This window comes from Ostrinia furnacalis, unplaced genomic scaffold (genome assembly GCF_004193835.3).
Source record: "Ostrinia furnacalis isolate ACB-3 unplaced genomic scaffold, ASM419383v2 OfSCF5082, whole genome shotgun sequence".
NCBI lineage: Eukaryota > Metazoa > Arthropoda > Insecta > Lepidoptera > Crambidae > Ostrinia > Ostrinia furnacalis.
In genome coordinates, this window is record NW_021135321.1 from 680,987 (window position 1) to 705,797 (window position 24,811).

The following is a 24,811-nucleotide window of genomic DNA, read 5'->3' on the forward strand; positions in this document are numbered from 1 at the left end:
TGTGTGCTTACCATGAGTTTACGTTAGGTGCGCTCGCTAGCGAGTACGTCAAAATAATCTATGAAGATTTTATTTCTTGAAGGTAGCCGCTAGGGGCGCTGCACAATATGTCATACATTTTAATGTCATTTTTTTAAGCAGTCGGTAGCGAGCACACCTAACGTAAACTCATGGTAAGCACACTGATTTAGTTCTGACATTTCTTCTAATACCCGGCCCCGATTCTGTGACCGGTCGAGCTCTTAACGACTCTACACTAAGCCCGAAGTGAGCCATTGACTGATTAAGGCACAATTTAAATTCTGTAAATCCAATTCGAAATGCATAAGCAATTAAGGTCGTGACTGTAAAGAATCGGGAAGGATAACTGGGTGAAGCCCAGGGCTAGCAGGACGTAAGACGAAATAGTTTTTCTTGAAGTAGGTAGGTACCTATATTATTAATGAAAAATGATTTTCTTGAAATTCGTATGTTACACTCGTACGTCAGGTACTGTAAATTCGATCAAATGCAATATAAAGGCACTGAGATTCCACGTATTCTGTATGAGACAAAATGTGTTGGTAAGCGCATAACTCAACAACGTCTGGACCAATTTTACCAATTCTTTTTTTAAATTGTTTGTTGAAGTCCAAGGATGGTTTTTACGGCGATAAAAGTTCGAATAATTACCGGGAAACCTCTAAAAAATCAAAACTTCACCCCTAAGGGGGTAAAACGGGGTTCACGCGAACGAAGTCGCGGGCGGCCGCTAGTTACAATTACATTAATAAGTAGATATTTAATATGAAAATTAAATTCAAAATATTTTGTGAAATTAGATAAGAGGCTGAGGTTGCCCTCCTTTCAGCAGTGACCTTTAAGTAGCGCGTAAATAGAGCAGTGTCTCTCGCTGCGATCTCTAAACGCAGTACCTAGGCATATCCTGATTTTTTCTCAAATCAGATAATCAAAATCCGCTTCCACAAGGATAAATCCGGTTACTCGCAGCCCTGCCCCGGATGCATCCCGTCGGCCGGTGCAGCCTGCCGCCAGTCGGCCCCGGCAGCCCCTACGAGGCGGACGCGACGCGTGAGCGCGGCGCTAGTGTGTGCGAACACGTGATAAGTGCACTGTTGTCTGTGGGATGTTTTGTTTGATTGCGCTGTGAATTTCGAACTTTGCGGTAAGTTTCGAATTTTAAATAAGTTTAAAAAAAGAACTTTTTAAAACAAAAAATATGATAACAATAAAGGTTAGACTATTATTGCATGGAGTGATGTTTTCAGGGGCTGAATTTTAAAAAAAAACCGCTGTAATCCGATAAAATAGGACCCTAAATCTTAATAAATATCTACAGACTGTACCTATTTCTGAGTTACGCGGAATGTTATCATCCAACTATTAAAGACCGTTAGCTTCTTGAAGAGCTCTTCCCGCTATTGCGTAATTGCCTAGTTTGATTATAAAATTAATATTATCACAAGCAGTTCGTGTTTAAGCGAATCTGGAGTAATTGTTTTAGGCAATTTCGAGGTTGAAATTCCGTTAATGATTTTTGAGCTACGTAGTTTAATTTTTAATGGTTTAAATAAGTTAAATGTTGTTATGATAGCCATAAAACAAGAAAAATTTTCCATCATTTACTCGTAGTTAGAGATTGATGCTTTGTCCATAGCTAATTTAATTAGTTATTAAGTTTACCTTTTTTACATCGGTAAATGGTATCATCTTATAACGTCGAGAAAACCATAATTAAAATAGTAAAGGTTATCTATCCGTTTGTGAATTGCTTGCCGCCAAATTATTCTACCACCTGAAGAAACTTTGGGGCAATGCGCACAACCTTAAATAATTAATTACTTACACTTTATTTTTTTATGATGTAAGAAAGGTGGTGATGAGATTAGAGCAATAATTTAACGGAACAATACTTTAAATATCTGAAAATACAGGACCTACGCAATAATGGCAACACACTGAACACGAAGTCATAACGGATAAATAATAATCAAATACTTTTATAACTATATTTGATTGTATAGACTATATAATTTATTTATAAACAATTATGATCTCAATTGCTTGCCATCAGTAACCTACATGCTCAATCGCTACCCCCTCTTCTAGAAAAAGGGTGTATATTAATATTCATTATTCAGTAATGTCAGATGGTGGTGGGAAGGGGGATGATTTTCGGTATATTTGGAGATATCCTACCTTTGATGGGAATTCTCATTGGTCAAATCCATTGGGAGATTTTCGCGAAAAAATTTCGAGAATTTTGTACAGCCTTGGGAAGGGAGTGATCATAAGATTTTAAGAAAATTATGAACATTTTTTGTAAGATATTAAGGGTGAAGTAGAGCCATCGGCAACACTGTCGTATTTTTTTTTTAACAAACTAGGATATAATATGTCCCAATTTTAAATAGCATAATTAGATGATCAAGAAAAAAAATGTTTCTTATCTAGGAATACGATAATACTTAACTGCATTATTTTTGTATTGTGACAGTTTATTCTTGTAATTTAGATAGACTTTTCCTGTAAATCTATTCTAGACAACAAAACGCACGCAGTTTCATCCTTGAAATATTATATGTATTAGATTTCCTTTTTTGGCAAAAAGTTACTCCTTTTTACCTAGCATTAATATAATGGTACTGGTTTTCTATTTCGAGAACAGAAGACACTGACCTACCAAAATTAGATATCATATTCAATGTCAAAGTTCAGAAAGGTGTTTCATATAAAAGCCAAATTATTTTCATCACCCTCTCATATTTCAGGCGCCAATTACTAAGGTTCAAGGTATTTTCAGCATTCACCACTCTCCATTTATCTCTTATATTAAAAACCTCTGGTATTTTCGCCGTAAGGTTTTCTTTTTAATTTGCCTCATATTTAGCACTTATAAAATTTTCCAAAGTGCCTGCTCTTGCCTTCAGAACGAAGTCATGTTACCGTAGAAAATATTTTTAAAAGTAGGTATGTTTTGTTTATTAACTTGACAGATTTGTACGTAGGTAATAATTTGTCCTGTAGAGTTCATATTCTAAGCATAAGATATTCTTGTGTGCCATACACCTACTTTAGCATATTCTTGTATGCCATATACTTTACTTTCTTTTTCATCTTGAAATAATAAGCTACAATTTACTGTATAATACTTCTATATGGTGGCTATACCAAATATTCACACTACGGTAGAAGAAATGGACACTTTTGGTCAAGTTCTCTCTAAGTACACCGTGCAAATGAGATTGTTATCAACTCTCTTTCTGTTCTCGGTCCCTCATGTAGCCAATTTCGGAGTTAATGGCATCTAGAGCGGGTGATCCGACTTCACCGTTTTTTATACATCCGCATGTAAACCCAACTCTTGACAGATCATTAAAAAAAATCTCTTCCTTCATGCCTGAGGGTCGTGGTCAGTAGTTATACTCATATTTAGAGCGGATGATCTGTCTCTACCAGTCTCTATCCATCTGCATCCGTAAACTCTAGGATAGTACTGTTCACAGATTAATTAAAAATATCCCTAAAATTATTACGCAGCGTCTTTTTTGTTACTAATTAATAAAATCTAGCCCAAAAAGCGACATCTTGTTTTGCCCTGAATTCAAATTAGCATTATGGAAGATAATTATTATCAACGATTGGAATTAGTGGCTTTACTTGTGTACTGTAATATCAGTATATTTGCTTTGTTTAATCCCACAATTAGCAAATGTTCGTGTAATGAATATTATGTGAATTTAGTATTCTGTGCCGGAGTCACGGATCTTTGCTGCTTGCTTAGTGTATTTAAGTTTACTTAGGTGTGTCAGTTGATGGTTGAGTATAGTGTATTTAGATAGGATACGTAGAATTTGTAAACAAACAATAACTCTTCTTACGCAATCAGTAAGGAAATGGATCCTGTTTATCAGGATATTGTACAAGATTCTTGTAGGATAAATTACCTACGGGTATAACCAAAATTAAACAGCTAATTGACCAAATAAAACTATGAGTATGTATTGACATACGCATCTACTCATATTACTTACAATAGAAGCTATCATACCAACATTTGCCTTTTACAGGATTCGAACAGGAGACCACTGACTCAGTGGACTCACCTACTAACAGCGTTGCCAGTTTTTTTTTTCGCCAAGTCGGGACTTTGGTACTTTTTGAGTGAAAATAGCGGGATTCTTCCGTCAGAAGAAGGTTTTCAAATATTTCTCTTTTTATTTGACTTAAAATTACGTTTACGTGACAATAGATAGCAAAAGTAGCCATAGAAAATGTATTTTAACAAAAAAATTATATTTAAAATCAGATTTACTGTATCGTTAAATTCGTCTTTTGAATAAAGAAAGAAGAAGTGTCTCTCTCCGAAAAGCGGGACCGAGCCTGTCCCGCGCGGGACATTTAAATTTGATCTAAAAATCGGGACGTCCCGCCATAATCGGGACGTCTGGCAACGCTCCCTACTAACTACTAATCCAGCGGGTCTCCGAAAATGCTATGTATTTATTTATTAAAAAAAAAATCCCTGTATATGTCACTGTTTTTTCATGTCTGTCCGTGGACACATTTCAGCAATTTTATAGTAAAAGTTTCCTGAAGATTTGTTTTATAGCTATCAAATATCTTCAAAGCATCATAGAGCTGTTGTCGGCCGTTTGGTGTAGTGGTTCGAAACGGACTACTATTCCGGAGGTTGCGGGTTCGATTCCCGCACAGTACAAACATTTGTGTGCATGATCATATTTGTTTGTATTGGACTGGGTGTTTTCTATGTATAATATGTATGTATTTAAAAAAAAAAGTATTTAAGTATGTTTATATCCGTTGTCTAGTACCCATAGTACAAGCTTTGCTTAGTTTGGGACTAGAAGCGCAGTGTAAAATGTCCAAGGATATTTATTTATTTAGCTCTAGCATTACGACCATAAAAATAAAGAAATGCAACTGAACTCTAAGCCAAATGATCTTCAGCAAGAACGATGCGTCGTGCATCTAACGTCACAAATCCCGGTCGACGACAGTGCCCCACTATACATGCCACTTAAGCTAAGTCACTTGAAACCGTGTAATTCAAATAAGCTTCTATTTACTAAATGTTCTAGTTTCTGCAGTCTCGCTTTTGGTCAAGTTAGAATTCTTAAGGCTGGGTTGCACCACCTAACTTTGACCGTAACTATGACGATAACTGGTGTTTTTGTATGGAGTTTGACAGATTTTTGACGTTTGTCAAAGTTAAAGTAAGATGGTGCAACCTAGCCTAAGTCTAGTCTCAGACCACAGACTTTTTGTCGGCCGATAGTTGGGTCGGGCTGTTAGTAAGCGCGCACACTGTTGATTTTTAGTTGGCCGATAGTTGTGCCCGATTTTAAATTGTATGAAGAATCGGCCAAATCGAATCGGCGTAGTGTGCGCACTCCCATACATGCCCATACTGATCAACTGCCCGACTAAACTATCGGCCGACGAAAAATCAACGGTGTGCGCCTACTCTTAATCAGTATGGATATACATGAAGGTGCATTACACCGATTTGGTATCGGTCGATTCTTCATGCAAATTAGAATCGGGTCCAACTATCGGCCAACTAAAAGTCGGTAGTCTGCGCCTAGGCTTGAGCTGAGTTGCACCACCTAACTTTAATGATAACTAACCTAACGATGAACTGACGAATCTGACGGCCGATGGGGCAGCAAGGTTCTGGAATGGAGGCCGCGTACCGGAAAACGCAGCGTGGGACGTCCACCTACAAGGTGGACCGACGACATCGTAAAAGTAGCAGGGAAGCGCTGGACGCAGGCGGCTACCAATCGATCAACATGGAAATCATTAGGGGAGGCCTATGTTCAGCAGTGGACGTCCTATGGCTGAAATGATGATGATGTTGAACCTAACGATAACTAACCTAATGATAACCGGTGCTTTTTGTATAGGTTTGACATATTTTTGACGTTTGTTAAAGTAAGATGGTGCAATCCAGTCTGAGAAGTTAGCAAACAAACTCGTTGGTCTGCCCATGGGAGCCAAGCCCATCGTTACATTATCACCTGTCGCCTCTATCACGCACGAGAAGTCAATCTTAGAACTTTTCCTATTTACTTCTGATTAATTTCGTTCCGGGTCGAAAGATAGTTTAACTTTATCCCAAGTAAAGTTCGCTCTATCTAATTTTTTTATAATTATTAAAAGGTTATTGGAAACTGGTTCATTTTAGATAGATACTGTAGATACTTTATGTAGAGTCCATTAAGACTACATACTTTCAGTAGGTAGTGTTTGGACAGCGATTTGGGACATATTTTTTATTTGTAAATATTTACTCTATCTGTAGGTAGTTCATTTGTATTATGTACCTATGTTATTTTCATGTCAAATAAAAACTAGCTTTTTCAGTACCTGGCATATCACGATTTCGTGGAATAGAATGCTAAGGAAAGCTCTGATACTTATTGCTATGTATTTATAATATTACTAGCTGACCCGGCGAACTTCGTACCGCCTTAGCGTAGAGATTTTCTTAATATTTTTTTCCGTAAGAACCATCCTTGGACTTCCACAAACATTAAAAAAAAAGAATTATCGAAATCGGTTCAGCCGTTCACACGTGATGCCGTGACAACGCGAAACGGGTTTCATTTTTATACAGGGTGTCCCGTAATGTAACGTCAAGCCGGAACTGGGTGTTGAGGCAAGTTGTGCTGGTTATCAGAAAAATATAAAAAAAAATCTATGTGGCATATTTTNATGGTACCAAAGCCTTTTCGGAAACCGGCTTGTTCGGGAGGCTGGAAGTCGTCGAGCCTGCGAGCGAGACGATTCGTAATGACTCTCGAAAACAGCTTGTAGATATGGCTCAGAAGTGAGATGGGTCTATAATTCTTCAACAAGGTTTTGTCACCTTTTTTGAAGAAGAGTATCACCACACTTCTGTGCCATGTCGTAGGCGTTTTTCTTTCTTTTTCTTTTGAACAGCTTCTGAAGAATATACATAGTTATTGGCATATTGGATTGTTAATAAGTAAGAGAGAAAAATATTTACTACATTGGTCTCTTTTCCTCTCTTAATAACTTCCATTAGGCTTGTTTCTTTTCATTTTAGGCAAGGTGGCCAATAACTATGCATTGGCTAATTACTATAGCAATCACCCTAGTTCATTTGTATTATGTACCTAACTACATAATATGTTATTTTCATGTCAAATAAAAACTAGCTTTTTCAGTACCTGGCATATCACGATTTCGTGGAATATAATGTTTAGGAAAGCTCTGATATTCCTATGTATTTATAATATTATTGTTATAATATTTGTTTTCAACAAGGCATTATAGGCAGTTTCCGTTTACTGGCACCCCATTTGCGATAAAACAAAACGTATTGCCAAAAGTGCTTATCATTAGTTGGCAATATTTGTCGGGCGAAAAAATAGAAAATATTTTTATGACTATCGCGAAAACCAGTCATAAGCGGGAAAATTGAAGTAAAGCTCAGTGGAGTGTGAGATGGAGCCGCTCGATCGCAGTGTCAATTCAATACATTAATTCAAGAGCTCTTCTGGGTCCATTGGGCCAAGAATTAAAATATTGCTCGAAAGATTTTTAAACGTGCTCTCCTTTTAGAAGCTATTTACAAAATCGTGTTCTTTCGAATTCAATGACATATTTTTATGTGACAAATGAAAGTAATAAGATTTTTGTTTACTCGTAAAGGCTTGTATTTTTTATGTTATGTTTTTGATGGAATAGCATTGTCAGTACAAAAAATATGAAATAATTAGGTAGGTTCTCTTTATTTTCCGAGTAGATTGGATATGTTGTATATTTTTTATTCTATGCCTACGATACATTTTCTTAAGAGCGNTAAGTTGATTAGATTAAAAAAATTGGTTTAAATAGTTCGGGTTCCTATTCATCACTAAACATTTTAACCTCTTAAATAGGTCGATTAATGTTTAGTTAAGTTATCTAATGAACACCAAAAATAAAAACCAATGAAATTCTTTCTATGAATATACATGAATCTCGACTGAACGAATCCTTTGCCTTTTAATTATTTTTATGGTTGACGAGTTAAAATGAAATTCGTATTTATTTGAGTTGGAATGTAATTAGAAAAGTAATTGTATTTCGGAGCGGGCGTAAAGTATGTACTTATTAAATTATATCCGCTTAACGATGTAAAATAAACGGTTTTCATCTATTGAAAATACATATTGTAAATGCGAATCTCAGTTTGGTTGTTGTTCCGTAGTAGTACTTAAATAATTCAATCAATTTTGATAAATATTAATTATTAGTATCTTTTATAGGTATACTATAAATTTTATAAACTAAAGTTAAGGATGAAATATCATGAAAAAGTTTGTATTTCATTGTATCATTCATGTCATTAGGTGTCTACCTACGCTAGTGTACTGGACAAAGGTACTCTGTTGCTTGCAAGATTATTTAGAAGATGCGTATACTCGTATTGGTACTTAATTATATCTTGCTGCTCAGTTCGGACCTAATTTTGATTCAAGAAGATCACCCGAATGGTTGTGACGTAAAATATGCTAAGTTAGGCCTCCCGAATTCGTCTAGCCTGGTAAATCCTTTATTTGCCTCCGGAAAATTGGAGAGAGACGTGTTCCTGCTGTGGAGACTAAATAACCTTATGATGACAATGATGACTCGAAAGGTTCAAAAGTTGTGAGAACGTTACACAAAGTATACCCAGTCTTGTGTTTCTTTGTAACAAAGTAAACAAGAAAATAAACGAAAGATAAGAATTCTCTCATTTTCTATTTGTTGTTTAAAATCCAACAATGTTCAATGTTCATCTCGTGGCGTGTGCTAGTCCATCTAAGTAAGCGGTAGATCATTAATCTTTTTTCTAATTTACTTGTATTCTTTTTGTTGAAATGGTTTCACGTGAAAGCTCATTAGATTTTGATTGATTATTGAGTTCAGTGAATCGTTATAATGTAGAGTTCAATACTCGCGAAATACTGAAACAATGGCCAAATCAGTTATGATGCAATGCAAATTAGATTATTAGTAACTAATGAAGCTACCTGATATTATGACCAATGTTTAGCGTTCTGAAATCCATCATGTAAAGGATATTTAACTGAAATTGCGTGATTTTGTCCAAATAAGCTTTCAATACAGGCTATATAGACTTGAATCGAAGCTACGCCTCACGCCGTTAAATTCTGTTGATCGATTTTTTCCGCTTTCACAAAGCGGTAAGTTAGGTTTGCACGCGCGGCTAAACATTTCGTTTGTTGACAAGAATGTCGAATTCAGCCCCGCAAACATGTCTAACATGCCCGAAGTTGGCAGTCGACGTGTCAGGAACTTGTAATAAAATAAAGTTCTGCCCACGTCGGCCGCGGTGTTGGATGAACTTGATACTACATAATAATATAGTTTTAATACTTAATAGGAAACTACGAAAGTAGATACACGCTCGCCCGTAACTTGGTGTTATAAACAGAGTAATAAATTACTCATAGTGGAGATTGAGGCAGAAACAAACACGTATTCTTCTCAAGAATCAACTGCGCATTAAGTTGAAAGTAGCGTTTTAAGGTTTATTATATTCTCACAGCTTTTCCCTCGTGAAAATAATAAAAATACCTTCTAAGGTAACTTCTAAGTTACGATGCTAAACACACGTCCACAAAGTGCAAATTACTAATATTCGAAATAGATCACGTTTAAGTATTTGCCTATTCTCTCCAGTTGAAATTTCCAAAATTACATTCTTAGCAAATCGCACTTACCTTCTATGTAAAATAAAACAATATTCCCAGCTTTCTAGACTTAGTACATAGTGCTGTGTAGTAAAGTAATTCAGGACAAGCGATGTTATTTATAGACACTACAGGGTGTGAGGCGTTTTATACCTGAACTTATAAAAGTGAACGTGAACAATACTTAGGTACCTTTGATCGCTGGACCTTGAGCTCTAAAATAGGTATTACAATTTATCAACATCAAAAAAGGTATAGACCTAATTTATTATGCTTTAGATATAACCATAAACTGTTTAAAAAGTGTTTCCTTTGTGAAAATTAAGCTTTTCGTAGCTTACTCAATAGCTATCTATTAAAGGAGGTACCTACTTAGGATATTATTATTGAAAACTTTTGTTTTTCCGTAGCCTTCTTAATTTTTGGGTTATATTTCCCCATCGTTTTACGCACAGCGTTGTTTTATAAAAAAAAATGCAGAGATTAGCGAAGTATATAGCCAAAAAAACGGCACATAGCATCTTCACATAACACTAAAGGACTTAACCTATGGGGATATAATTTTATTCCGCTATTATTCGTAAATCCTGCCACGGTTATTGTTTCTGTTTGGCGTGGCAAACGATGTGCGTCATTTCGCAAATGTTTATTGTATTTTATGGAGTCGACAATAAAACTGTAATTAAAACGTTCAACTGGAACCGGTGACCGTATGAGATACCGAATCGGTGGTTGGGCACGATATGCATATAATAAATTGTCACGCGAATCAAAACTCATTATTAACCTTTCAGTTGTTCGAGATTTTAAACAGCTATTTCGTTTGCACTCAATGTTTTTGTTCAGTAAATAAATAGCAGCAATATTTATTTAAAGTGGTTATAAGTGTCATCGTATTAATTGCACAAGTGGCATGTTTTTCTGTGCAATCGCGACTTCAGTAAGACGCTAAAGTTGGTCACGGAGAAACTTGACTTATGGTCCTATGTCCCCTAGATGGGGCAGAGGGCGTCCACAACAGTCCTCCATCTCGTTCGGTCTTGAGCTTCTCGCTTGATCTCGCTCCAGGTTTTGCCGATCTTCTTCGCCTCGTCCGCTACAGTGCGCTACAGTGCGCCGCCAAGTTTGCCTGGGTCGACCACGTTTGCGTTTTCCTTGGGGATTCCAATCCAGAGCTTGCTTAGGGATGTGATCGGGGTCCCTTCGGAGAGTGTGGCCAATCCAGTTCCACTTGCGGCGCTTGATCTGCTGGTCGATCGGAATCTCGTGGCAGCGTTCCAATAGCTTGACGTTGGAGATTTTCTCGGGCCAGTATATGCCGAGAATTCGGCGAAGGCAGCGGTTGATGAAGACCTGCAGCTGGTGCGAGATAACCTTGGTGACCTTCCACGTTTCACACCCATAGAGCAGAACGGATTTAACGTCACGGAGAAAGCTTTTGTATAAAAAGTAAGCCTAAGGTTGTGGGTTAAAATATCCAACACCTACGAGGTAGTAGGGAAATTTGAACATTCCCATACTTAGCGCAGGTATTCTTTATTCAATTTGTTCATATCAAACCGCTATGGGTAATTTTTCAACGTAGCCGCTCGCAAAATTCCTTCTTTGTTAGCGATCCTATACGTATCCAATTTCGTTAAGTTCGTGGAAAGAAGGAAAGTATGTAAAGCACACTATTATATCAATTTAAGGTTCAAACAACATTTGATACAGGAAGTGAGGAAAAACTTAGTAATGTGAACCACTAACCAGTGGAATTTGTCCTGAGAAAACTCAACGTTTGCCGACATGCTAAGTATATAATGTATAAACATTTCTTCTAAGCATTATTATGTACCTATGTTAGACAAATACAAACAATGATATCGTAAATGGATACGAAATTGGACAAAAAGTCGTTCCAAAACAAACATACTCGTACATGTGCCAAATTATTAAGACTTAAGTACTAGCTGAGACTGTGCTAAACGAACCGTTTTATTCATAGATTACATTATAAAAGTCTGGAAAGTACCCAATATTACGTAAGATTCTAACGCTGTTTAGACGTGCGTTTACCTAAAAGCTTTTAACTGCCTATTAAACGAGAAAATTGAATGAATATTGATGAAATTATCCTGCTGTAATGTCTGTTTTTCATCTCGCTCGCGACGCGGTCGGTCGACTAATCGAGACTTTTATAGACGTCCATAAGTGCTAAATTATGGCCTAAAATGAAATAATAATTTTCTCATTTCGATTATGAATAATTTATTTTGTCCTTTCATAACAGTTCTACAGCGTTTCATATTAATCTATTCTAATATTATTAAGTGTATGTAAGTTTCTGAGTCATGTTTGTAGAAGATTTCTGGAACTACAGAATCGATTTTGAAAATTCTTTCACCAATAGAAAGCTACCTACATTGTTTTAGATTGACGTAAGCTTTATAAGAAATAAAGTTTTTTACGTGGTTGAAGCTGCGAGCAAGAGTTCTGTGTTGAAGGCAAAATAATAGCAATTATATTAAGTTATGAAATACAACTGCAACAGTGTTTATATTAAAAGTTGTACATTTTATTTTTGGCGTTTCACAGAGCAGTTGTGAACAAGCCTGAATATGAAAATTCTTTAAGAATTTATAATGAGAATGTTTTATAGTGAGTAAAGCTCGCACCTCCAAGCTTCGTCGCCGTTCCGAGGTAAACGTCATTTTGTTGTGGAATAAGAACAACACGATATTTCGGCGTGAAATGAGAATATGACTCAGTAAATAGCTAAGATATTACATTGTTACACGCCGTAATTAGGGAGTATGTCGTACAAGACCGTCATTTCCATCAAGAAGACTACGGAAAACTTAAGTTATGTTCAAAGCAGATTTGAGTAATTAACATTTAGGTAAGTAATAATTAAATACCTGAGCAACTCAAGTCAGTACATATACGAGTATTTCAGATTATGACAGAATCCTTTAACTTCGTCCATAATGAGTAAGTAGAGAGATGTAATAACTCTCAGGAATATTGAAGTAATGTCGTGGAAACCCCAAACTAGTACTTGCCTAATTTATTGGGTAATATTACCTCCATTACGAAGATAAGGTTAACGTCAAATAGGTGACTTTTTACCGGTTTCCTAACTTATCGTTATCGATTTTACCGGTAATTGTATCGTATTAGGTTTTAAAGATAGAGGCACTTACCGAAGCTTAGTGTGTTGGCACATGGCGGTGCAAAATGTCGAGGGAATTTAAAAAATACGAGAACATTAAACAAAGATTACTATTGCAATAAAATAAAGAACAATGTGAATATGGGATAATTGAAATTTAAAAGAATCTAGTATCCACAATACCCGAGTGTTAAAATGCATTCGTTTTGAATCCCAAGAGACAAAGTGCGATACCACGCAATGTTTGTTCATTATATCCTTTCGCTCGTGTGTATCGAAATTAAAAATCTATAAGGTATTTTCCCTAGGAAATATTTCAGTGGCAATACTTTTTTTAAGTAAGTACCTATACGCCAGTGTTTTCGCAATTATATAAAAAAAATATGGGCGTAGTACAATTTGAGTCTGTTCTAAAAGTGTCGACATGTATTTCTTACAAAAAAGGCTCTTAGGATTTGATTTGATCATAAGCTACACTGTCTTATCCAGACATCCTAAAATTTTGTTCCTTATCTTGATGCTTCGCATAATTAAGGTACATTTGCGTAATATATTGGATACCTTTGAGGTTTGCTCGAAAATCGAAGGATTCTGTCTAAATTTTCTTTAAAAACAGTGATCATTTCGTAGATTATTTTAGCTGTTTAATTAATATTTACTTTTAATTACTACTGAAGGATATGGGGCATTTAAACTGAAATAACTCAATTATATAAATAGCTCTATAATAAGAAATTTCATTTATGTAGACCAGTTTCAGTACTGTAATCTGCGAAGTTGGTTGAAAAATAAGGATTTTGGGCCTTAATAAAGGTACAAATACAAAGTAATCTAGGACGCGTTAAGGTGTAAGTACTTCATGGTAATTTGTATTCACAGGCATACCTATAATTACGGATCAAAACGACTGAAATACATACCCAATTTAATTTTGCATTATTTCTCTGATAAATTCAAACTGTACGATTGAGCTAATTGGACAATAACGAAATATCAAATATTACAGCAGATGCCCATCAAAAACAGATATGCAATGAAACCGCGACCACAGAGCCCCAATATAATGCTGGACGTACCTAATTATGTGTTAATGAGGTTTGCTGCCTACGAATGATTAATGAGAGCATTTTCCTTATCGGGACACAACTCAATAAGTAACAAGTAATTACCTAAGTACCTATACGACGCGAATGGCGTACTTACTTGAGAATTATTAATTTGGTACTGGAAAGTTACGTGCATTAGTAAATTTAATCAAAGGAATTGCTTCATGTGCTCATTGTGATTCTGTTTTATGTCAAATATTTAAAGTGATTAATTCTGGATGAGATTACAAATACTCGTACCTACGTTTATATGTTAACTGAAGTAAATTTACTTGTACTGAGTGTGTCTCAATAAGTATTTTTCCCCGTGGACCAATAGTCAATGATTATTATGCAATGTGCGGTCAGGTACTCTTTCCGCATATCCTTTTTCAGTATTTTTTTTACAGGTGGCGATAAAATAGTGTATCCAACGTAAAAGTGCCACAGACAGCAGGTTCCGTCAAGGTGAAAAATCAAAGTCACTCCTTGGACTCTGGATCCCAGATTTCCAGATTTTAATGATCTTTGTGATTTCGGTGCCATGAACTATCTAAATAAATAATAATAATAAATATCCTTGGACATTTTACACTGCGCTTCTAGTCCCAAACTAAGCAAAGCTTGTACTATGACAACGGATATAAACATACTTAAATATATTTTTTTTGTAAATACATACTTATTATACATAGAAAACACCCAGTCCAATACAAACAAATATGTTCATGCACACAAATGTTTGTACTGTGCGGGAATCGAACCCGCTACCTCCGGAATAATTGTTCGTTTCGGACCACTACACCAAACGGCCGACGAATTCTGCTGATGTATTCACTTTCTGATTTATACATCTATTTACAATGAACTTAACTGAGTGATAAATATCTTAGCTTGGGTTGACCGCAACTTTGACGATAACCGGTGCTTTTTGTATGGATTTTGACAGATTTTTGACGTTTGTCAAAGTTAAAGTAAGATAGTGCAACCCAGCCTTAATGTAGGTGTAACATCTAATTTAACTTTTCTAATTCAGTTACAAGGTGAGTAATTAAATTGTGCGTGAGTATGAACACTCACGGGTATCTTAGTGAGGGGCGCGACGGAGGATAGGAGGATCAAATTAAACATATTATTGTGACAACATGCCCGAGCGTACACTCAGCAAATAGTTCATGACACACAAAGTGACTAAAAGTTGTAAACACAACCTTATTCCGATTGTAAAAATGATATGCTGCGAAATTATTGACTATTTTGGGTGTCACGAATTATTTGACGCTGACTATACACACTCAGTTTTGTGCTGTTCGCTCGCACCAGCGCATAGGCACCGGTTTTGAGACACTAATTTTTTACATTAAAAAATAATTGCGCTATAGATTGCTAAGATGTCTGTTAAAGTTGAATTTCTTATATTTTTCGCCAGTAATCATTTTGCATATAGCGTAAAGCTTAACGTGTAAGTAATTCAAAGGTCATGTCACTCTACGTACCCAAACAAAAAAGTGCTAATCTGTATTTACCTCCACACATTGTACACACTTTTGCAAAAAAGATTAAAAACCCCGTGACACACTCGAGCATGCTCACGTCGAATCTTTGAAATGCAGCAATCAATACTTCTACGTGTCGTAACTTTTGTTGTGACGAGTTAGGTGCACCTCATACCTATTTTTTAAAGTTTGAAACCCTGCGAAGTTCGCTGCAGACGGTAAGCGGCAATAAAACAAAGTATCCAGCGGGAAGTGTCACAGCAGAGTCGAGCGCAGTCGGCGGTGAAGTATCGATGTAGCGCGTGGATATCGATGCGTACTTGTTTTTTTAAGTGAAAGAGACGAGCTTTGTCGATTTGCCGTAAGTTAGTCGCAATTAACTTACCTATTAGTAAGCCCTACATCGGCATGACTCATGTCTATGATGAATTTTGACACACATTGAAAGTCTCTTTTCACCTCACGTTGCATAAGTATCTAGCGGGAACTGTCACAGTACTCACAGCAGCCGGACGGTGAGGTTTCGATAGGTTTAAGCGCATAATACGTAGTTGTTTTTTGAAGTGAAAAGAGACACAAAGTTCATCATAGCCATGAATCGTGACGATTTAGGTAAGTATTACTAGTAAGTTAGTCAAGACACGAGTACTTAAATTGTGGCAATAAAACAAATTATCCATTGGGAAGTGTCACAACAGAGCCGGGCGCAGTCGGCGTTGAAGTATCGTTGTAGCGCGTGATGCCTGTTAGTAGGTAGTTGTTTTTCGAAGTGAGAAGATACTTTCAATGTGTGGATCTGAAGTGTGTCGATGTTCATCATAGCCATGAATCATGACATTAGGTCTTACTAGTGAGGCATGACTTATGAAGTAACTTAATATTGTGGCAATAAAACAAAGTATCCAACGCGAAGTGTCACAGCCTCAGTCACAGCAGAGCCCGGCGTAGTCGGCGGTGAAGTAATTTTGTAGCGTGTGATACGTAGTTGTTTTTCGAAATGAAAAGAGACTTTCAATGTGTGGATAAAAAGTGTGTTGAAGTTCATTATATTCGTAGTTATGAGTCATGATTAAAGTATCTTTATGATTTCTTTATTAATCTTTGCTATAGAATTACTGTTGCTACGATGCTCGTAGAATTCTGTAAAGGGAAATGATACTCGTATACTTATCTAAGATATAAGATCTAAGAATACGTGTAAAGAGTGTCTGAATAAGATAATAAATTGAATTACTACACGTTCTTGGCAATTATAATGGTTATCTATCTTTGTTTGTGTTATCAACATTATATTAACAGTTGGTTCGCTAGTGCTATTACTTTAAGCTGATCCAATTACTAACAAAATTCCTAAACAAACTGAGCGGTATTCGAGACAAACAGCCGATACAATATCGGATCTAGGTTCTCACTAAAACGTTTTACATGTAACGGCATAGGCTTTAAATATCTATCTCTCTTGTTCATTCAGCACTTAGATCGAGTGACAGAGACGGAATCAGAATTTATCGAAATCATTCCGCGTCACTGCGCATCAGTGTAGAAAACTTTAAAAAACGAGTGGAATCGGCTCCGATCTCGTTGACACGTCGTTGTCGTTCATCGGGTTACAGCGACGGCTATTTTTCACGGAGTGACAACCCTAACGTATGTACATGTTTTTCTCACACGTACAGCGACGAGCCCGCACGTTTACAGGTGTGAGCTATTTTTAACCTTACTACATTGTTCCTAAAGCTCTTTCCGGCAGCATTGTTTAACTCCAAAAACTGCATCGGTGATTCCGCAAATTAACTCTTCAGTTTCGTGACATAAAACTTATTATTCCGCTAAAGCAGAACTCTTTGGAGCATTCCTATGCAATTTAGAACCTTTATGAGTTCCTACAAAAGATAGGATAAGTTCTCTAGTACTTTTTTCGCACGATAAATAAAACTATTTGAACAAACTCCATTTTCAAGTTTTAAATGTTTAAAACGTGGTTCCCATAAAGAGCGGGGGAGTGCTGGTAAAGTAGCAATTAGTTAGATAGCTTGCCAAACAAGACTCCTTGGATGTTTGCCGGCTCTCCTGCCGCACTCGCAACCTATGAATCTAGGTGGCTTAAATACTCGTTTATACAGGGTGTTAGGTAAATGGGTATATGAGCCGACACTAGCCCATGTTAACATGGGCATATAAATAGTATGGTGAAGTCAGAAAATTGATAACTTCATTTTAATTATTTAAATTTTCATACAAATCGGATTTTATAAAATATACTTCTTAGTAGAAGCTCCTTAGTGAAACGAGTAGGCAGACAAAATAAGTCCCCAATATCTCTAGATATATTATCCAGTTCCCGGTAAATAGGATATGTACAGTCGAGAGCACATCAGACTACATTTTTGTTGCAAAATAGCGTCTATTGCAACGCCATAAGATGCCACGTTTCGCTTGATATGCAGTCGTCTTTACCTAGGTTTGCTTCGATCCTGGAGATTTCAGATATTGTGTAAGCCCCATGAGGGTTGTTCTCTATCGAAATCGCTGTAAATCCGTTTTCCACCTAAACTGCATTCGGCGATTGCATCTTCAACTCAGCACTGCAATGGCTTGGAAACGGAATCCTTTTAAATGAACTTATTCCACTAGAACTTACATGTAGTTAAGTAGTTATCGTCCTTTTTTGTAATCAACAACGAGGAAGCTCTTGGGCTGCATTTCACCTGATAGGAAGTGATGATCATTCTGAAGATGGAAGCGAACTTAACTATTCAAATAAAATGAGCAAATCATCTGCTCTAATGCAATCCCAATCATTATTTTACAGGCTAATATGTATATGTTAGCCTTACCTCATAACACATAATAAACTATATGCTGTATGTTTATGGTTTTTATGATTTGATTGTTGATTTTGTACACCTAGAAAAAAGAAGGCTGGTTGCGAAGACTAGTTGCCATAGCGGTCGAAAGGGTTGTTATATTGGACTAGGTACTTATGCAATTTCGTTTAAACACTTTCTCCATATACACAGCATGTAAAGNGGGACGAGCTATGTCGATATTATCTTACTAGTAAGTTAGTCGCGAGTAATGACTAACTTACCTACTCGAAAGACCTACATTGTTATGACTCATGTCTTGATGAATTTTGACACACATTATAAATAATAATAAATAATAAATAAATATCCTTGGACATTTTACACTGCGCCTCTAGTCCCAAACTAAGCAAAGCTTGTACTATGGGTACTAGACGACGGGATAAACATACTTAAAAAGGTACTTTTTTTTTGTAAATACATACATATTATACATAGAAAACACCCAGACCGTCACAGAAATTAAAATTCATCATTTCAATTTCTGCCCGGCCGGGAATCGAACCCGGGACCTCTCGGCATAGTAGTCCGTTCTGAACCACTACACCAAACGGCCGACATTGAAAGTCTCTTTTCACCACACCTACCATATCATGGCAATAAAACAAAGTATCAAGCGGGAACTGTCACAGTAGAGCCGGACGGTGAGATTTCGATGTAAGCGTAGTTGTTTTTGAAGTGAAAAGAGACATACAATGTGTGGATCAAAAGTCTGTGAAGGTTCATCATGGCCACGAATCATGACGTTTAGGTCTTAGTAGTGAGTCATGCCTTACGAATTAACTTACTTACTAGTAAGTCCTATATCGTGGCAATAAAACAAAGTAGGTATCCAGGGCGAAGTGTTACACAGCAGAGTTATCGATGTAGCGTGTGATGCGTAGTTGTTTTTCGAAATGAAAAGAGACTTTCAATGTGTGGATAAAAAGTGTGTTGAAGTTCATTATTTTCGTAGTTATGAGTCATGATGATTAAAGTATCTTTATGATTTCTTTATTAATCTTTGCTATAGAATTACTGTTGCTACGATGCTCGTAGAATGCTGTAAAGGGAAATGATACTCGTATACTTATCTATGATATAAGATCTAAGAATACGTGTAAAGAGTGTCTGAATAAGATAATACATTTAATTACTACACGTTCTTGGCAATTATAATGGTTATCTATCTTTGTTTGTGTTATCAACATTATATTAACAGTTGGTTCGCTAGTGCTATTACTTTAAGCTGATCCAATTACTAACAAACTTCCTAAACAAACTGAGCGGTATTCGAGACAAACAGCCGATACAATATCGGATCTAGGTTCTCACTAAAACGTTTTACATGTAACGGCATAGGCTTTAGATATCTATCTCTCTTGCTCCTTCAGCACTTAGATTGAGTGATAGAGACAGAGTCTGAATTTATCGAAATAATTCCGCGTCACTGCGCATCAGTGTAGAAAACTTTAAAAAACAAGTGGAATCGGCTCCGATCTCGTTGCGTTGTCGTTCATCGGGTTACAGCGACGGCTATTTTTCACGGAGTGACAACCCTAACGTATGTACATGTTTTTCTCACACGTACAGCGACGATCCCGCACGTTTACAGATGTAAGCTATTTTTAACCTTATTACATTGTTCCTAAAGCTCTTTCCGGCAGCATTGTTTAACTCCAAAAACTGCATCGGTGATTCTGCAAATTGACTCCTCAGTTTCATGAAATGAAACTCATTAATCAGCTAAACTAAAGTAGAACTCTTTGGAACATTCCAATGCAATTTAGATCCTTTATGAGTTCCTACAAAAGATAGGATAAGTTCTCCAGTACTTTTTTTTGCGCGATAAATAAAACTATTTGCACAAACTCCATTTTCAAGTTTTAAATGTTTAAACGTGGTTCCCATAAAGAGCGGGGGAGTGCTGGTAAAGTACCAATTAGTTAGATAGCTTGCCAAACAAGACTCCTTGGATGTTTGCCTGCTCTCCTTCTGCACTCGCAACCTCTGAATCTAGGTGGCTTAAATACTCGTTTATATAACTTTACCTCGATGGGAGAATACTTGCTCCTGTATACATACTCGTACATACAAAGTTGCACGGAAATATTGTTTTCTTTATTGAATTTATGTGAATTGGGAAACACTTTTCTCAGGAATCAGAATCATCATCATTTCAGCCATAAGACGTCCACTGCTGAACCTATTAGGCCTCCCCTAATGATTTTCATAATGACCGGTTGGTAGCAATATGTATTAAATACCTACAATTAATAATAATTAAAACTGGAAGGAACCTTAATTAATGTTCTATGATAGGATAATAATTAAGATATCAAGTTCTTATGTCTAATTGGTAGCTTCTACAACATACTAATGTTAATATTTTTGGCATTGAAGTATAAATAAATAAATAAATACTTAGAAGTTCCTTGACACGAGCAGGCAGACAAAATAAGTCCCGAATATCTCTAGATCTATTATCCAGTTCCCGGTAAATAGGATATGTACAGTCGAGAGCACATCGGACTACATTTTTGTTGCAAAATAGCATCTATTACAACGCCATAAGATGCCACGTTTCGCTTGATATGCATTCGTCTTTACCTAGGTTTGCTTCGATCCTGGAGATTTCAGATATTGTGTAAGCCCCATGAGGGTTGTTCTCTATCGAAATCGCTGTAAATCCGTTTTCCACCTAAACTGCATTCGGCGATTGCATCTTCAACTCAGCACTGCAATGGCTTGGAAACGGAATCCTTTTAAATGAACATATTCCACTAGAACTTACATGTAAGTAGTTATCGTCCTTTTTTGTAATCAACAACGAGCAAGCTCTTGGGCTGCATTTCACCTGATAGGAAGTGATGATCATTCTGAAGATAGAAGCGAACTTAACTATTCAAATAAAATGAGCAAATCATCTGCTCTAATGCAATCCCAATCATTATTTTACAGGCTAATATGTATACAGGGTGGAAACGATAAGTGATCTCACTCGATTATTTCTAAACTATACAAGATATTGAAAAACTGGTTACTGATCCTGAAAGTCCTTCATGAGATCTTTCAAACGGTACCAATAATAGGTTACAGAATAAACTGGATCTATCTGAAAATTCAATGTTTCCAGCTTCCATACTAAATGTATGCCAGACACACAATATTAGAAGTGTATTTATTTTTATTTAATAATAAACTCTTAAAATAAACTCGTAAATTGTATTTTTATTGAAAATTATTCATGGAAAACATTGGTTTTAGGTTTTACTTGCTTTAATATTGTCAAGAGATGAGTGTCATGACTGTGGTAGTACTAAATGTATGGAATAAGGAAACATTTAATTTTTCGATAGATCCAGTTTATTCTGTAACATATTATTGATACCATTGGATAGAGCTTGTGAAGCACTTTTAGAATCAGTAATCAGTTTTACGATATCATGTGTAGTTTTTAAAATAATGTGACTTTACCAAATGTATGGAAGCTAGAAACATTGAATTTTCGGATAGATCCAGTTTATTCTGTAATCTATTATTAATACCGTTTGATAGAGCTTATGAAACACTTTCAGGATCAGTAACTAGTTTATTGATATATTGTATAGTTTAGAAATTATCGAGTGAGATCACTTATCGTTTCCACCCTGTATGTTAGCCTCACCTCATAACATATAATAAACTATATGCTATATGTTTATGGTTTTTATGATTTGATTGTTGATTTTGTACACCTAGAAAAAAGAAGGCTGGTTGCGAAGACTAGTTGCCATAGCGGTCGAAAGGGTTGTTATATTGGACTAGGTACTTATGCAATTTCGTTTAAACACTTTCTCCATATACACACCATGTAAAGCAATTGCATCTTTGTATATTTACATGAAAACGAAGTTTTATGATACTTTGCGCTATTTATCTTGCAGCATTAGCTACAAATATGCACCGAGTCTACGCTTAGAGCGGCTTGTAGCTATTGTATACTCGAGTTCCACTGTTAAACACGGACTTGGCGGTTCTTTGTGTAGCCCTAATGCGCCGAAGTAACTTCCTTTTTGACCTCGTACTTATAGTAAGTAGTACAAAAAGTGTACATTAAGTAGTACATTTTATTTATTTCCACCTAAGCTCTACATTATAAGGCTCTTGTAATTTTAAAGGAAGAAACTTTGCACTGAAAGCAAAAATTAATGTTTTTGCTTTCAGTTGTTGATGTTTGACTTGAAATTACTGTTTAAAAATACGTTTTATTTGTACCTTTTTTGTTTGTAAACACCAACATTTGTTTAGAGATTGTTTGTTTAAATTGATCTAGTGAAACTGCTATTTATTAAACAACAATAGTTGTAGTAGGCAACTATTTCAGCAAAATAAAATCATATTACGCTAATTTCATTATGAACTACCAAATAGTTATCAAAATATTTCAATTGTCGAATCGACTGGCCAATTTTCCATTTTCTATCGTTTCTACACTCGCAAACGTAAAACAGATACGATACGATATCGTCCGATGCCGTTTGGATGTGTGCCGACACCACAATCTATAAATCTAACCGGCTTAAATACTTTAACCCGGTTTAAGAGGTTACTCGGAGTTTGTATACGAAACTGTGTGTACACCTTAAGTTAAACTTCTGGTTAAGTTTCAAATTCAATGTTGAAAACTTTTGTCCTTTAAATGTTGAAAAACATACAAAGCAGTAATATTGACAGATATTAAATATTTACTGTCGAATTTCATGCTACTCGATGAATTTCAAAAAGAGATCGGTGGTTGAGTAAATAATAAAGCATTTATAATAAAGTAAGTGGAGTTAAAAATAGACTCAAAAAAGATGCGGATGAATTTAAAAAACTGAACAGTTGCGTTTACAATTCCAAAAACCTGTTTTAATAACCAAATATTACAGTACTATTCATTTATGCATCCACTAGGGGATATTTTTTGTTGTTAAATTGAGATAGGTAGAATTATATATTCAAAAATGAATGAGACTTTAATATTTATTTCCATAGCGTCATTTTTGTAACATACCTAGCAAAATTCATCCGATTTACGAGGCATTTCAATCGAAGTGCTACCGTCCCAGCGAACTTTAGATTGGTTTACGCGTGCAGCTTGGTTTTTACGATTTAATTTCACAGCCGGTAAATTCTGGCGAAGCATTCCGGAGCGTGTAAATTAGCCACATTCGGATTCGTCGACGGGCGACGCAGTCGGGCGACCGTTTATTGAAAGTCGGAGGGCAGCGCGTGAGGCCATTAGTCCTCCCCCGCCTGAAAAAGTGTCGCTTTCGCTGAAACATTGCGCCGGGGCGCGCTATTCAATTGCTGAATGTATTTTATTCGGTCCCAATCGATCTCCAGACAACAAAACGCACCCTGTGAATGGAGTGTCTCACGAGGCGATAAATCACCGACGTCTCCGATACGTTTAATGAAAGCTCCTTTCTCTCCACATCTGTTTATAATACCCACTGTGTGCGCGCGCCCTAATCTATGACTTAGCGTCGTTGCCACCTAATAGGTATTCCGTGTCCGAATCGCGCCGCTGTAGAAGTTCCCCGGTCCGCTCTGCTCAGTTTGTAGTTTCGTACAGTTGGTAACTTCTAATCAAAATAAACGATCTGTATACTCAATGAATGAAAATTGGCAAAGTTGCGATCGTGTAATTTTGCTAAATAAAGGTATCGTTGTTTCAGATTGGTTCCATGGTCACTTGAGCGCGATGGTGAAGTGCGGGCTGCACGAATCGCGGCTGTAGTTTAAATTGGTTGTGGCGGGAGAGTGTAATGTTTGGATTGTGGGTTTAAAAATGTGGGAGGATGTAAGGAAGGCGCGCGAGAGGCAGGAGGCGGTGGTGACATGACGGGCGGGCTCGGTCCGCGCGCGGCCATGGCGCCGCAGCTGGCAGCCATTATCCTGTGGCTCGGTGGCAGTAAGTATCACACATACCATACTACTATTGAAATACCAACTTCTCTTTTCAAGATCCATGTACATTGTAGATTATTGTGTAGCTGTACATAGTAAAATACCGACCTCTCTATACCTTTGTTTGTAGATCCTCCTACTTTCTTCTTTTTTATTTTTTTGCGCATGCTATTCTGTAAGACTGGCTTTTTATAATTTTCTAAATTAAGTTTTATTGGCGATCAATTTGATTTTGGCCATACTTTAGTGTGACATGGGAGGTGGGACTTTTCCCCTATAATTAAAGAAACAACATACAGTCTGTATCAATTTTCAATTCGTCAGAGTAATTTTCTGCAAAAATTTCGTCTTTTTTCATTTTAAAGTCAATATGAGATTAGGTATTATCATATTTTTTCATCTCTCGACAAGATCAGAGATTTACGAATATTGGATACAAAGACAGCAATCACAAGGAGGCAAATACGTTCGTATTAAAGCATAATGAAACCCATCAAATATTCTTTGAAGCACGTTTTTATTATATTGATCAGTTAGTACGTTTCTCAATCAGGTCCTT

At 36.4% G+C, this 24,811-nt stretch overlaps 1 protein-coding gene across 1 annotated transcript in view; it reads left to right on the plus strand.

The window, feature by feature from the left end:
- The first annotated feature begins 1,040 nt into the window (after window positions 1-1,040).
- The window catches only part of LOC114360567 (uncharacterized), a 50,886-nt gene continuing 27,115 nt past the window's right edge, over window positions 1,041-24,811 (plus strand). Inside the window, exons 1-2 of the mRNA XM_028315303.1 lie at window positions 1,041-1,165; window positions 24,021-24,256. Coding sequence (XP_028171104.1) covers window positions 24,184-24,256 — 73 coding nt within the window. The 5' untranslated portion in view covers window positions 1,041-1,165; window positions 24,021-24,183. The remainder of the gene's footprint in view (window positions 1,166-24,020; window positions 24,257-24,811) is intronic.